Below are 15,865 nucleotides of genomic sequence, written 5' to 3' on the forward strand. Positions count from 1 at the left end.
AGATAGAGGAAGTAACCGAGCTAAACTCTGTCACTGACTAATTACCCAAATTGCAAGAGCAGTTGTTGCCTTGAGTCTTTGTAAACAAAGTCTAGTTTGGCTGTGTTCCTGTCCTTCGATGTACCAGAGATATGCTTGGATTCCACCGACTTATTCTAATAGATTCAGACAATCTCTTACACAGTTTGTAATTTAAGGAAGAAGTCACCAGCTTTCCAGGCACTTTGCAACATTGAAAAAAAATTAAATCCAGTTATATAAAATTAATTTGACAGATATCCCCCTCTCCTTAGCTTAAGAAAAAAAGAACTCAAAAAGAAAATGTCTTCAATTTTGTCATAGAAATGGCACAGATATTTTCTTCTATCTTTATTCCAAATTTAAAAGCACTTCCTCTGGGGGTGGGGGGAACAGCATTGAAGATTTCTTAAAACCTATTCCTGTTAAAACCAGAAGAATCACTAGTGGAAGAGAGAGTTAGAGCCAGGAGAATTACCAGTGAAGGAGGGGGTTGCCACTGCTGATACCCTCAGCCTAAAAGTCCCACTTGAGTGGAGTTCCTTTATCCCCCAAGGATCTAGATATGGCCCTTCCCTCTCCTCATTCAGAAGGTTATGTATAAGGCAATGCAAATTCCTCTAGTACACGAACAATTATATTTATATTAATATGACCAAATAGGGTTTTCTCTGAAGTACTTAGAGATTCAAAGGAAAACAAAGTCACTCAATATTGAGAAATTTCAAAAAAAAAAATGATTAAAATGATTTTGGTTGTTGCTATTCAAATATTTCCCAGGGGATTTCCTGGTCTTTCCTTCTTGGGACATCTCCTGGATGGGATGGGGGAACCTCTCTTGGTTTCTGAGTTTTCCTTCTCTCTTATTTCTAGTAGCTCTTAAGTCTTTCATAATTTTCCTGAAGAAAAGTTTTCCAGAGTTCTTTCCTATGTTTTACACAAACTGTAATAAAAAGTGCATAGCCAATGAATATACATATATATGTATCAATATATTCATGTGAATGAAATATTTTTAAATATATATATCCTCACTTGTGATACATTCCATTACACAGGTCAAGTACCCACCTGTAATAGTAGAACCAGAGTAGCAGCAAGTTAATTAGTCACTGAGTTACTTCAGAAAATACAAAAGGACCTGCTCTGGTACCCTGGCTGCCAGGAGAGGTTTCCATGAACATATAATGTCTATAGTTTTCAGGAAGCAACAGGCTTCACTGTTAATGCCAATTGTATAATCCTATCACTGGATAACATGTTAGTGTCTTTTCAAACCCCATTTATTGAAATCTGACTGATGGTAGGAGAAAATATATCACAATGAGGTGCTATAAAGACAAACTACTGAGGACACAAAATATTTCCATTTTATTTCTTTTACATTTTGTTGTCTTATTGGAGCTGTGGATACACAGTATTCAGCTTGTCTAAACAGCTACTGACAGAACAATACTAAAGTGTGCTGAAAAAAAAAACTGCTCTGAGTTGACTGGAAAGTATGTAAATAGCTTGAGTCTCAATTTATAGAGATGACATCAAATTGTACTAAGTATTGTTTTAAAAGAGTTGTTTTTGAGCTTACGCCTTTAGATACATTATGAACTTATATCCAAAAGTCACATGTGTACTGTGCAAAAAGTTTCAGGTTGATTTACCAACTATTTTATATAAAGAGAGATTTTTAAGTAAAAAAAAAAAAATGTTTGTGCCATCTGTTGGGTATACCCATGCATGCCCCATGGATCAAAATTCCAGGAAGACTGTGATAGGGATTGTAGATGTACATGTTTATTCCTGATGCATACTTCTAGGTCCAACTCCAAGCCTTGGGGCAGGGGATGCAGTTGACCACACAGCCCTGGTGACTGGTAAAGGCTGTGAGCTTCTCTCACTCTACCCCCATTCCCAAGAAAAGTGTTTTGTTGATCACAGCTACTGGATGTCAAAGATGAGATGGTCACCTTAGAAAAGTAACCTTTGCCAAAGGAGAAACACTAAATTGGATGATGTTGTTTCACATGCTGCCACTCTTTCCCTAGGAAGGGACAACTCCCTCTAAACAGCGCTGCTCTTGCTTGAAGCTGAGATCACACAAGGAGAAACCTATTATGTTTCTGCCAAGTCACTGTGGGAAGGCAGGGACAGCGCAGCCAGGAGCAGCACAGGCACAGCCAACCTACTGACTCCCGAGATAAGCCGCCTGCTCTGCAGCGCTTGTGCCAACTTCCCTTTATGCAGCGCTATCCTCTTCCTGCACCGTTTCTGACGGTGGCCGAATCAATACAGAACAGACTCTCAGTCAGCAATGTATTCTGCCAACCATGAAAACACATTTATTATACCAAATATGCACTCAGGCTCCTTGAGTGTGACTGGCAGGTGAGCAGCCCAGCAGGATCCTTTGGATGATAAGATGATGTGTTCGTTCTTCCCAAGCAAACCCAAAGCTCCCAAAATGTGCCACAGCCTGGACTGCAGAGCCCACTTCTTGATATGCACAAAGATTCGCACCCAGGATGTGGCCTTTCCCAACACTGAATGCTTGCAGGCAAGTTCAAAGTCTGATACAGAGGCACTTCCAACGTTTGGCAAGGAGAAGGGGGCAAGGTCAGTAGGTGGGCTTTATAACTGTGCTATCTCATATAACCCAGCCATCTGTGCCGATGAACACAGACAGAAACCTTTAGGTTGTGGACGGGTCGTGCTTTTTCTTCTTGCCCCGACAGGACTTGCAGACACAACAGATTATACATGGTGAGGCCAGTAGTAACAGGGGTGACGTCACCAGTGCAATGATGCCCAATCCCACAAGGATTCCCACAACCTGGAAATGGAAAGAAAAGTACGTTTCAGTAGTTAAATCATCTTAAATGTATACTTATCTCAACTGTGGAGATAAGGCTTAGGCAATGAGGATGGGACCCTGCTAATGGGATTAGCACCAGTTTTAAAAGCGACACTAGAAGGCTGCCTTCTGTTTTTCTGGCTCTCTACCATGGGGGGACATAGCAAGAAACCCACCACTGTGAACCAGGAAGAGTACTGTGATAGTTACTCTTCATTATCTACTGGTCTGGATTCAGAATCCCCTGAGAAGCACAGAGGGTGTGTCTGAGAAGGTGTTTCCAGAGAGGAAGACCCACCCTGAAGGCAAGTGACACCAGTCCATGGACTAGAGGCCCAGAGAGAATCAAAAGGAAAAAGAAGAAAGATGGATAAGCACAAGTACCCCTCTCTCTGCTTCCTGTTCTGCCAAGACATAAGGATACCACGCTGAGTGTTTCACTTCCATGCCTTCCCCGCCATGATGGACTGTAACCCCCAAACCACAAGCCTCCTCCATAAGTTGCTAATTGTCAACTATCTGGTCACAGAAACCAGCAAGATAACTAATGTAACTCATCAGAACATGACAGTGCTGGCCCCTGTACCTCAGACTGTTTGCCTCCAGAACTAGGAGAAGGTAATATTTGTTTTAATTTTGGTCTATGATAATCAGTTATAGTAGCCCACACTACTAATATACCATATTGGGCATATATGACAGTCAATTCCAGTAATGTTCTGAACCAAAAAGCACAAAGGATTGAATCAGAGGTGAGCACACACCAAAAGCTAGCTCAAGCTTGGCTGCAAGATCCAAATCATGAATTGCTGGTGTTGGCTTGTTTTCTACCACTTTCCTCAAGAGTCCACAGGGACATTGATAATGATCACTAGGTTATCAGTATTGACTTCCTCAAAGACAGCATAGCTTTGGCAATCACCAAACACTATTAGAAACAAATCATGACTGTGTTTGAACATGCTGCATGAACACACGATGGGATGCAGAGATCTGGGGCCCAGTGGGGACCCATCTCCTCCTGCAGCACTGCCCTTGATGCCTACTGTCTTGCTAGAGCAAAGTTCTGCTCAGCTCTTTGGCGTCTGTGTCTTCCATTTGTCCAAGGAGACTGTGCTCATGAATTCCCTCCACACAGCTGCCCCATACTTCTTTCTCTCTTGCTCTCTTCCCGAACCTCCTAGGCAAGGTTAGGTAAGTAGGGAAGCCATCAAAAGATTGGTATATTTTGCTGGGTGTGGTGGCACACGCCTTTAATCCCAGCACTCGGGAGGCAGAGGTAGGAGGATTGCTGTGAGTTCAAGGCCACCCTGAGACTACAGAGTGAATTCCAGATCAGCCTGAGCTAGAGCTCGAAAAACCAAAAAAAAAAAAAAAAAAAAAAGGTATATTTCATGCTCTCTTTAAAGTCAAGATACCTGTGTTCGGTTCCACATCACTGATGCTCTTGAGTGGCCGAGCTTATTTCTACATGGTCCTTTGTCATAATGCCTGAGGAAAATGTCATTCTGAAAAACAAAGAGAGAGATTTCAGTAAACATGAAATTTGGAGTTGAGAGATGGACATGAACCACATCAATCTCCTAATGATATGAAACACACTCTTGCAAGACTCCTAAGCCTGCATCCTTTAGCATAGCTTGGTATGCTGTGTACCAAGTGAAAACAGATCATGATCAGTGAGAATCTTGGTTGATCCTACAGGAAAAAGTAATGATCTTATCAATTATCTTAGACAGGTGACTATGAGATAAAATGGGAGGACCATAAGTCAGGAAGCTTGAAAGTCTATTATAGCAAAATAAATAAATAAATACAGGTAAGAGAAATGCTAGTGACTGAAGGATAACAGGAAAGAGGAACTCACAGTCATGAGATAGTAAGAATGTAATGAACTAGATGGAGAAGTAGGGAGACGCAATTCTAAATGACGGGGAAAATGGAGACAGTGGCTTTGTCAGAAGATATGACAATACAGAGATGCACTTTAGGAGGGAAGATGACAACCAGCATTTGGATGTGCTGAACTTGATGGAAGTAAAGATTTCCAAGCAGTATAGTTCATAGGCAGTTCAGTACTTATATCTGGTGAAGATCCGTGCATGGGGTGGAAAAAAATCATAGAAATGAATGTGATTGCCCCAGAAGAGAGTGGACCAACAAGCAAGTGTGTTCAGAGGCTGGTGAACACACTTACAAATGGGTCAGGAAGAATCGGAAAATAGGGAACTGAGGTGTAGGAAGAAGGGTCAAAAGGAAACAGGAAGAGCTGACAGCTGAAAAGGGGGTGGCCAATATGCCACAAGCACAGAACCTAGGAAAGACAAGAGAGAAGTACCCACTGAATTTTACCAATAACGATCCACTCAAAACCTTGAAAAGAATTAGGTATGGCCACCTGGCCATCTGCGTGCACTGCAATGACTATTGTCAATGTCAACAGCAAGATGTAATTGGCTTTTTTGGAAGCTTGGCATCTAAAAGGCAGAGAGAACAGACGGCTCAGCTTGAGAAAAGCTGGATCACTTCTAAGTGGCACATGGGGCAGCACAGTAATGTCAAGAGGGAGTAGCATGAAGCTGAAGCCGCAGGATGGAGAGAGGAAGTGAAGGGGACATGTCTCTGAGGCTGCCTCTCAGCCTCTGACGTGGCGTGGACAAGGATCAAGGCTGCAAAAACATGCAGTCTGCCTGGTGTCTGTCTCAGACTTGGATTTTACAAATTCCTTTCTCCTGGTCCCTGGCTCCCAACTTTCCCACAAGCACATCAATACCCCCATGTCACACAGAGCACTTGCCTAGAACCGCAAGCCAATGCCCTTGTCTACAACAGAGAAAGCTACATGTCCTTTCAGAAAGAAAGAAAGAAAAAATCACCAGAAAAAAAGCTTCAATCTGACATCTGTGTGGTCAGCCATTTCACATCTGTACCATTTCACCTCAAGGACCCACACAGAACCCAAGCAGGACAGTGTGTTCTCAGCAACACCCCCCTCCCCACATTCTCCAGCCAAAGAATGGAGACCTGGAGCATACATTTAGTCCTTAGGCTCTTGTTTCCTGAAGAGTCACATGGGCCCAGCCACCTTGTGGAAAGAAACTCCGCTAAGTGTGGCTAAACCAGGAGGAAAACAAGATGATCTCTTTTTCATGTGTGAAGCATGTGGGGTGTTCATCCAGTGGAATGCTCACCAAAAATTCGACTCATGTAGAACCATGCTAGGTCTTAAATGTCATGTACACTTGAAATTTACAGGACTATGTTAAGCCAACTGTTTTTTTTTTTAATTTATTTTTTTTTTAATTTTTTTTTTTTATTTGAGAGCGACAGACACAGAGAGAAAGACAGATAGAGGGAGAGAGAGAGAATGGGTGAGCCAGGGCTTCCAGCCTCTGCAAACAAACTCCAGATGCGTGCGCCCCCTTGTGCATCTGGCTAACGTGGGACCTGGGGAACCGAGCCTTGAACCAGAGTCCTTAGGCTTCACAGGCAAGCGCTTAACCGCTAAGCCATCTCTCCAGCCCAAGCCAACTGTTTTGAAAGTGAAAATCATTTCTTTAAACCTGTGCTCAAATTCTAGGGTCTAAAATGTCCACCTTCATCTTCTCTTAAAACAGACCAAGCTGACTGATCACATATGCGATCCTGAACAACCTATCTAGACCTCACCTTGGAAACTGAGGCTTGAGGTTCCAGGGGCATTACACATCAGCTGCACCTTCACTCACTAAACTGACTGAGATATCACAGCACTGCGCAAGTCTCTAGTAAATGAGAGCAAATTGTACAAGGAAAGAACTGAAGCAAGAATGCCTGCACAGCAAGACTGAGGACTTCCACCAGGTGGAAGTATATGGGGGTTGAATTGCCCAAATAAGGAATAAACAATCTGTACCACCCCACTTAAAAGAATGGAATTGGGACTAAGGAGATGGTACACTTTTAAAGGAACTTGTTTGCAAAGCTTATTGGCCTGGGTTCGATTCCCTAGTACCCATGTAAAGCCAGATGCACAAAGTGGAGCATGCATCTGGAATTTGATTGCAGCAACAAGAGGCCCTTGTGTGCCCATATACACAAACTCTCTCTTTGTGATAGATAAAATTTTGACACAAGAATGGAAGATCTCACCAATGCTTCCCATCACCTCCTAACTCTGAGGCTTCCATTTATTTGCCTTGACACCAGACTAAATCAAACTGAGTATGAGATGAGCTTGAGGAAGATATGCTGAGAAAAAATAATGACATGTTCCATGACTAGGAAGGGAACAATGACAAAACAGCAGCAATACTGCTGTTATGCCAATGCATAAGATATGAAGTCAAGGGACACAGTGGATTTGCGCAGCGTTTCTAACTGTGGAAAGCACAATAACTTCCACCAACAAAGAAGCTCACGGGTGAGTCTCCAGCATCTGTGAACGTGTTCACAAGTATGAAGATGCCCAGCATCTCAATATGGGAGACTACCCATGATTCACATAGATCCAAGCTCATGTATCCAGCACCCGTGAATGAGTTCACAAGTATGAAGACACCCAGGATCTCAATATGGGAGACTACCCATGCTTCACATAGATCCAAGCTCATGTATCCAGCATCCGTGAACGTGTTCACAAGTATGAAGATGCCCAGAATCTCAATATGGGGAGACTACCCATGATTCACAAAGATCCAATCTCATTTCACGGGTCTTCCCAGTGGGAATATTCCCTGGCTGTGATCAGTGGGAATGATAACTATGAGAAGGTCAACGAGATGTAATATTGCTGGCTTTGAAGATGGAGAGAGGACCACAGGCCTAGCAATGCAGGCAGCCTCAGGAAGGTAGAAAAAACAAAGAAATGGATTCTTCCCTAGAATCTTGAGGAAAGATTTGTAGCCCTGCCAGCACCATGGTGCTGATCTAGTGAGGCACAAAGTTTGTGATAACTTGCTACAATAGCAAGATAAAACAAATTTTCTAACATAACAGAGATAATGCTCCCCAAAACAGAATGACCCTAAAAGAAAAGTACATCTTTAAAGCTGAGGTAACATACTAAGGTAACAAAAAAGTAGAGGTCATCTAAAGTAGCAGTGGACCTGGTGATGTGACTCAGTGGTACAGTGCTTGTTTAGAATACACAAGGACAGATGTTTAATCCCTAGAACCACCAACAATAAGAAAGGAAAGAAGGAAGAGGAGAAAGGAGGGAGGCAAAGAAGAAAGGAGGGAGGGAGGAACAGAGGAAGGGAGGAAGAAAGGCAGACCCAGTATTTTCCAAACATAGACACAGGCCCTGGGGTAGGGCAGAGGCAGACACTCACATCCAGGCTTTGCAGGCAGTACCAGCAAAATGTGTGCTTGCAGTTTTTGCACATCATCTGAGCACAGCCTTCATTGCGTTCAATGTAAACCCGACAAACCGGACACTGCTTAATGGGGGCTTCCACATCTGTCCCAAAGAGGGCCCTAGAAACAATGGGTGAGAAATTGCATTCAGTCAATGGCTAGCAACTGAACTCCAGGGATCTAGATGGTTAGGAAATAAACTCTGCTTTCTGTGTTTAATTTCCTTCCAAAGAAAGCAGGAGGGAGGTGGTCATAAAAAATAGGAGACATGGATTATTAGTTGTTCAGAAAGCTCAAAATAAGAAAGAATTGATTGACTTTGACTTTTAGTGAATTATATAATTACACTTTTCACAGCTGATTAACTTCATTGCTTTGACAAATTTCTATTTCCCCGATCACAAACTCTGAATGAGGAGTACAAGAAGACGGCAGAGAAAGGAGCTCAGGATCCAAATGGGACACGGATAGTCTACCCAAAGATCTGCTCACAAACAGAGGAAGGGTGAGATTCAATCATCAAAATTTTAAAAGAATTGGCCAATATTATTGAAAAGTTCTAAACAGGTGATAGGACACTATGTGGTCATAGCAGAAAGAGACAGACAATAAAAAGTGATGATAATGGGATCGGGGAGCTGTCGTCCTGGTTACACTTTAGTTACTGTTTGTCAGTCTCTCTCAGCACAGAGATAAATCACAACTCAAAGTGTTGTCAGATCCATGATCAGGTTGGGTTCTGGCAATAGCTTTATATAATGGTGACAAAGTTTCTATTTTAATCTTCCTCTTTTTTTCCACTGGGGAAACAGAATCACAGGAGGCTCTGTGACTTGTATGAGGACCCACAGGCACCAAAGAACAACATTGGAACTCAACTGCTCTCTCCTCTGAGCTCTGGTACAGGGAGCTCACTACATGGAAGACTGCTCTAAATATGCCTGACATGCCACATGCCTGCCATGTGTGCTGGATGTATTTTTCTTCTCTGTTTGGAACACAATCTGAGCACAGCCTCACAGCCAGGCAGCATGACTATTCCTAAAGCCTGGTTCTATGGCACTGAGGCAGTGGGTGTGTGAGCTGGCTCATAGGAACACTGACATTTTGTTCTGCTGATACAGAGCAGCCACAGCCTTAAGCAAAGCGCTGGAGCAAACACAGTGGTCTCTCACTCTGTGACTGGCTGCTCATAAAAACCTTCCATACACAAAGACACAGATTTAACTGCCTCTTAGCATAACAAAACCCCAACATTGGCACCATCCCTTCAGAGCAGAAAGTATCACAGAGAAGCTCTTTCCATGTTTCCTAAGCATTTAGGACCGTTGTCATACATGTATGAGTATGCTCTGTGCCAGGCTGGGCAACTGAATCAGAACATTTCTGTCTCCTTTGCAAGCAGGAAGAAGGAATGGGCTATGCCAATGGTAAGCTAGAAGAATGAATAGGCTAGGCCAATAGTAGGCAGGAAGAATGAATGGGCTATACCCATGGCAGGCAGACATGGCATCTAATCAAAGATCTGTGCACATGCCATGACTTCCTGCTGAGAACCCATGGAGCACAGTGCCTCTCTACCTAAAGAGAAAGCAAAACTCATGCAAACTAATGTCAGCATTACCAGGAAGAGTCTCCTGAGGCAAACAACATCACTCTTAGACATGGCATCTTGTTTATCGGTTAATACCAACTTCCTGATGCTGAGACAATTCTCAAGGAAATTGTACAGAAAAGCAGTGAATGTCTGAAAACCATCATGAGAAAACACTTGAAAGCATTTTGTATTTAAAAGAACATTAGGAATAACACCAGACACTTCCTTTCCTTACCCATGCTCTGTTGGCTGGACAATAGGCTGACTGTCTCTGCAGGGGAACTCCGCATGCCAAGCATCCTTGCAACACGAGCAGAATTTCAGGCCGCAAGTAGGGCATTCCACCAACACAGGGTGCCCTGGGTCACTCGCTGCCACAGGGCACACTGTCTGACAGTCGGCAACAGGACACCATGTTCGGAGGGGGTCCAGGTGAACTTCTGTAACATAAAGAAAGAAACTTTGCCATAGGCTGTCTCTGATGAAAGCTCGAGGCTTTCTCCCCTTTGTAAACTTTCTTTTGTAGGTGAACATTTATGGCATAATATAACCAAGGATAATTGACAGCTTCTATGTCTGACAGTCTCCATAACAAATTCAAGCCTATCATCTATCATCCATCGTATTCTCAGGTCACCACTGCCTCTAGCAACAGATAAAGAATATTCTCCATGACCAGTACTGTAACTGCAAGTATTTCTGCCTTTGAGTACTCAAAATGGACAAAAATCTAAGGCCTCCACACAACTAAATAGGTACTGTCTTAGAAGAAAAAAGGACATGAAGAATCTGTCAAAGCACACACACACAAAAAATGCACTCATGACTATGTTCTTTTGGGCCCTGAGAAATAGGCTATACAGCAGATTTTAGCTGTCTTTATTTTTTGGTTTTTCGAGGTAGGGTCTCACTCTAGCCCCGGCTGACCTGGAATTCACTATGGAGTCTCAGGGTGGCCTCGAACTCATGGCAATCCTCCTGCCTCTGCCTCCCGAGTGCTGGGATAAAAGGTGTGTGCTACCACGCCCAGCTAGAGCAGATTTTAAAACAAGGAAAATCAAATAGTTTAGGAACCAAACCATATCTGTTGTGGTTTAGCCAGGAAGTCAGATTATCTGTTAATTTAGGTAGCCATCTGTCTTGCTAATATGTTAGTTAAGGACAATTTATAAAGGACCCACATGATCTTAAAACAAGAGGGAGGGGGATTTTCACAGACCCATAGAATGTTAGTCATTCATGTGACATTGGCTCTATTCTTCTAGCATCCTGGAAAGAAGAGTAGGATGGAGGATAGACAACTGTGCACATGCTTACAAATCTCTCAATTTACCCTTTTCTGTTTAGTAACAGATCCCATGTTCTCTTCAAATAATATGGCCTTTAAGGAAAGGAATACATACCATGCGAAAATGAGACTATCTGAGGGAAGAGGAGTCCCTTATTCTCTGAATTGTATTTTACAAATTTCTAGCTCCTGACATTCTGCTTTGAAGCCTGAGCATAACTTTGGGCAGTTATGTTTACTCGGTTGTAGTTATGGTACAAGTGTTTCCATTAGCTTATTAGCTTCAGGTGTCAAGAGTGACACAGTGGAAGCAGAAACAATAAATCAGAGAGCAATTACCTTTTTTTTTTTTTTTTTTTTTTGGAGGTAGGGCCTTATTCTTGCCCAGATTGACCTGGAACTCACTCTGTCATTCCAGGCTGGCCTCAAACTTACTGTGATCCTCCTTCTACCTCTGCCTCCGGAGTGCTAGGATTAAAGGCATGCACTAACATGCTCCCAAATATTGATTTAATACATTTTTTGTAAAGCAGTGTAGTACCCTGCACAGAGTTTGCACACAGTCCATTGTAATAGCAAGGGAAGAAGGAGCCACAGAAAACAGTGATATATTCTTTACCATGGTGACAGTACATGAAGGACCTTGCAAAAAGGTATAGAGAGAGGGTAAAGAGGGAGAGTGTCTCTCTCTGCACATAGAGCTATGTGTCACTTAATGACAGGCATGCATATTAGGCATATCATTAAGTGACTCTGTTGTGCAAACACCATTGAGTGTACTTACATAAGCTTAAGATAACAATGATGTTCCTAGGTGATATGGGCTTACATGTCCCATTATCATGAGATACCTCCTTCATAAGAAGTATTGTTTTCTGTTTGCTTATTTGTCTGTCTGTTTTGTAATGGGAATGGGATATATGCTGGGTAAGTCTTCACCCTTCTCTTAATTCTTTAAGGATTTCGTACAGGGCTTAACTATGACCAAAAGTAGCTACCAGAAGATAGTGGGTTTTTTGTTTGTTTGTTTGTTTTGAGGTAGGGTTTCACCTTAGCTCACCCTGACCTGGAATTCACTATGTAGTCTCAGGCTGGCCTCGAACTCATAGTGATTCTCTGTGATTCTCCCAAGGGCTGGGATTAAACGCATGTGCCACCGCACCTGGCCAGGAGATAGATTTTAACTCTCTCTAAAAATAAAACTGGCCATTCTGGCCAAATTTTTATCTCTTCCAACTTTCCTCACTGAAACACCTGTCTATCACTACAGTCAGAATATTTGAGAGTTATATTTTCCCAGGCTTCCATGCAGCATTGGCTTGGACATGTGACATGATTCTGACCAATGAAGGTGTAAGAAGAGGTCCACCAAAGGGTTTTTAGGACAAAATATCACTATTCTCTCCGCCTTTGTTAACAGATGTATAAAGTTATGGCACTGTGGCCAGATCTACAGAGTTTTTATATATGAGAGCAGATAATATATATTCATAGAACTGAACAATATGCAGATTTTTAAAAATAAATGGACAATAATGCATATATAAAATATATTCATAAAATATGTATATAGAGATATGCTTTGACTTCTTCTAGAAGAATACTGAAGATAACAGTTAGTTTCCTTGGAGTAAAAGCCAAGGTTGGAGAAAAAACAAAGGATTGCTTTATTATTAACGTGGCCTTTTAACTTTTTTTTTTTTTTAAGATTTTACTTTTATTTATTTATTAATTAGGGACAGAGAGAGGGAGGGAGGGAAGAAGAAAGAGAGAGAGTGAGAATGGGTGTACCAGGGCCTCTAGCCACTGCATATGAACTCCAGATGCATCCGCCCCCTTGTGCATCTGGCTAGACCTGGAGAATTAAACTAGGGTCCTTAGGCTTCGCAGCCATGTGCATTTACCACTAAGCCATCTCTCCAGCCCTAACATGGCCTTTTAAGGAACAAATACTATTTGTGTAATTTTTAATTTGTTAAGAAAAGGATAGTTATGGAGAGAGCCACAGTCATGGTAGTTCATGCCTGTAATCTCAGGAGGGCAGGAATATCAACAAGTTCAAGGTCAACCTGGGCTACAGAATGAGACCCTTGACATATAAACAACAAACCAATAAAGTATATAATTTTGGAACTAAACTGTACACTGGAAAATCAATTTGCTTTTATAATATTGAAACACAGTCAAATTTCTCCTTTATTCCCAACTCAATTCCATATATGCAATTCTCATTTTTCCTTTTCAGTTTAAAAAAATCCCTTTTCTTTACCAAGTGGTAACCTATCCTTAAAAGGACATATTTCTGATGTACTTGCCTGACTTTGGGGCTCTTGGAGTCAGCATCTGGTTAGTTGTCCTTCTCTACACATAACAGAAAAACAGCCTTTGTCTTTACATTTGGAAACCAGCTGTTTTTGTTATCTGTGTGCTCCAATTTCCCTGACATAACAAAAAGTTTTGTGTTGTTTTTCTTAAAAAAGGCATAGACAAACTCTTGTGCAAATAACTGATTTATAAAGCACATTATGAATATCATCTTTTTACATTTATTTTTATTATGCTTTTAATTATCTTAAAAGTAGCAGGTTTCCATCTGGCTTTTCCATACAATCTTAGCTTTGATAAGCCCTTTCCCCATCATCATGAATTACCTTGCATTAAAACTTATTTTCAGTTCTTTTTTTCTATGTGCAGGTGGATGTGTATAGTATTGTGTGGTGCATGCCCATGTATGCTCAAATGCACACTCATGGAAGTCAGAGGAGAACACTGGGTGCCCCACCATTATTTGTCTGCATAGTTCCTTGAGGCAGGGTCTCTCACTTATTTCACACCTTTCTATTTTCATGTACCCCAGAAATTCCCCACAGGATTTGAGCTACAAAAGTATAGGGATATGCCCAATTGTTTATGTGGGTGCTCAATAATCAAACTTTGGTGGTCCTATGCTCCCCAGTGGGCTCTCATACTTACACAGAAAGCACTCATACCCACTGAGCCAACTTTCCAGATCATATTTTCAATTCTTTTCTCGTATTACAATTAATTATAGCACACTAAAGTGATCCAATCCCAGCCATGGTATTAGAAGTATGCTATGACCTACATTTGATTATAGGTTTCTATCCACTTCAAGTAGGGCTCTCAGACGTGGAAAGACAGTAATTTTGCAAAACAAGAAGTTTACATATAAGTCTTCAATATTAAACTTCTTTTTGGTGTCACAAAAGGAACAATTTTTTTTCTAACATTAAAACAAGTAATAATCACCCCTTCTAGAACTCTGCTTTCAATAACTGACATGTATTCTACTTCCTATGTCAGGTCAGTCTTTGAGTGATCAACATACTTGTTCTGATTTTAAGTTTTATTCACTATAAGCTCTTGAAATTCCTGAAGCTTTTGCCATAAGAACATCAATAACCTGCAAGTAACATCCTCTGGGTACATACACAAACTCTCCTGGATCCATCTTCTATCTGACACTCTATCTTCGGTATTTAGGTCCTGTCCTCTCTCTCTCCTTCCCACAATCTTCTCCTTTGTCATAAATATTACTTCCTTTTCTTCCATCTATGGAAAGTATCCAAAGTTTGCTCTAAACTTCTGCATATTTTATTTACTTATGAAAGGATTCATACTATATTTAAAGCTCATCCCTCATTTTTATGTCACTCTAAATACCCTCATGATTATATACATGTATATTTTTACTTTTTATTCACCAAATGACCAATTTCATGTACTTGTTAGAGACCTGAGCATATAAAATAGAAAAAGTGAGATTTTCATGTTCAGAAACGCCACAATATGAAAAACATTGTATAAAAAGGAGAAGGAATGTTTAAAATAGATTCAGTGTCTAAAACATCCTCAAGAAACTATCATGCAACTATATTATAGCACATCTTGCAAGATAACAAAAATTAAATTACTAATAAATATATGTGAACAGCATTTGAAGTAGAAAAAATATTTAATAGTGGATGGGGCAGGGAGGAGGGTACAAACATGTGATGTATCCATACAGTTTTCTACCTAATAAAAAAATAAAATATTTAATGATGGGCTGGCGAGGGGGCCTAGTAGTTAAAGAAACATAGTACTGACAGAAAGGTGTCTATGCTTTGTTATCCACATATCTATAATGAAATTTGCTCTTTTTAAAACTTTTAAATTTATATTTATTTATTTAAGAGAGAGGGAGGGAGAGAAAGAGAATGTGCATGCCAGGGCCTCTAGTTACTGCAAACAAACTGCAGGCACATGCACCACCTTGTGCATCTGGCTTACTTGGGTACTGGGGAATCAAACTTGAGACCTTAGGCTTCACAGGCAAATGCCTAAACCACTAAGCCATCTCTCCAGCCCTGAAATTTCCCCTTTTAATCAGGTCTCATGATCAGAAAATACAACTAGTTCTCCCTAATCACAGACCAAAGTAGATAACACATGCTGAAATGAAACACAACACAGAAATTTGAAAGAGGAGAGGGGGAGGAAAAAGAATGAGAAGGAAGAGGAAGAGAGTCCTCCTCCTCCTCAGGTAGTGATTGTGCAGGCAGCCAGCACCAGCATGTGGAGACATAAAAGGAAGTCTACCCAGAGATCAGCATTAGGACTCTGTACTTGTAGAAAACATCAAGCAAGAGCACCAGACACATCCTGAAATGAGCTGCTGCCACCTCACAGATGTCACTTGCATCTCTTCCTAATTGCAAGTTCAGTGTCATCACATTGGCAGCTTAATATTAACCACAGTAAAACTATTTACAGC

General features: G+C 41.3%; 1 protein-coding gene across 5 annotated transcripts in view; it reads right to left on the bottom strand.

Annotated features, from left to right (window-relative positions):
* Positions 1-1,366: 1,366 nt before the first annotated feature.
* Rnf144b (ring finger protein 144B) overlaps positions 1,367-15,865 on the bottom strand; it is a 236,769-nt gene continuing 222,270 nt past the window's right edge. For all 5 annotated transcript variants that reach the window (XM_045136409.1, XM_045136406.1, XM_045136410.1 and 2 more), the window contains 4 exons: positions 10,036-10,240; positions 8,179-8,323; positions 4,285-4,374; positions 1,367-2,845 (listed from right to left, as the gene is read on the bottom strand). In XM_045136409.1, coding sequence (XP_044992344.1) covers positions 2,705-2,845; positions 4,285-4,374; positions 8,179-8,323; positions 10,036-10,240 — 581 coding nt within the window. In that variant the 3' untranslated portion in view covers positions 1,367-2,704. The remainder of the gene's footprint in view (positions 2,846-4,284; positions 4,375-8,178; positions 8,324-10,035; positions 10,241-15,865) is intronic.

Source organism: Jaculus jaculus, chromosome 17, assembly GCF_020740685.1.
Source record: "Jaculus jaculus isolate mJacJac1 chromosome 17, mJacJac1.mat.Y.cur, whole genome shotgun sequence".
In the NCBI taxonomy this organism is placed as follows: Eukaryota; Metazoa; Chordata; class Mammalia; order Rodentia; family Dipodidae; genus Jaculus; species Jaculus jaculus.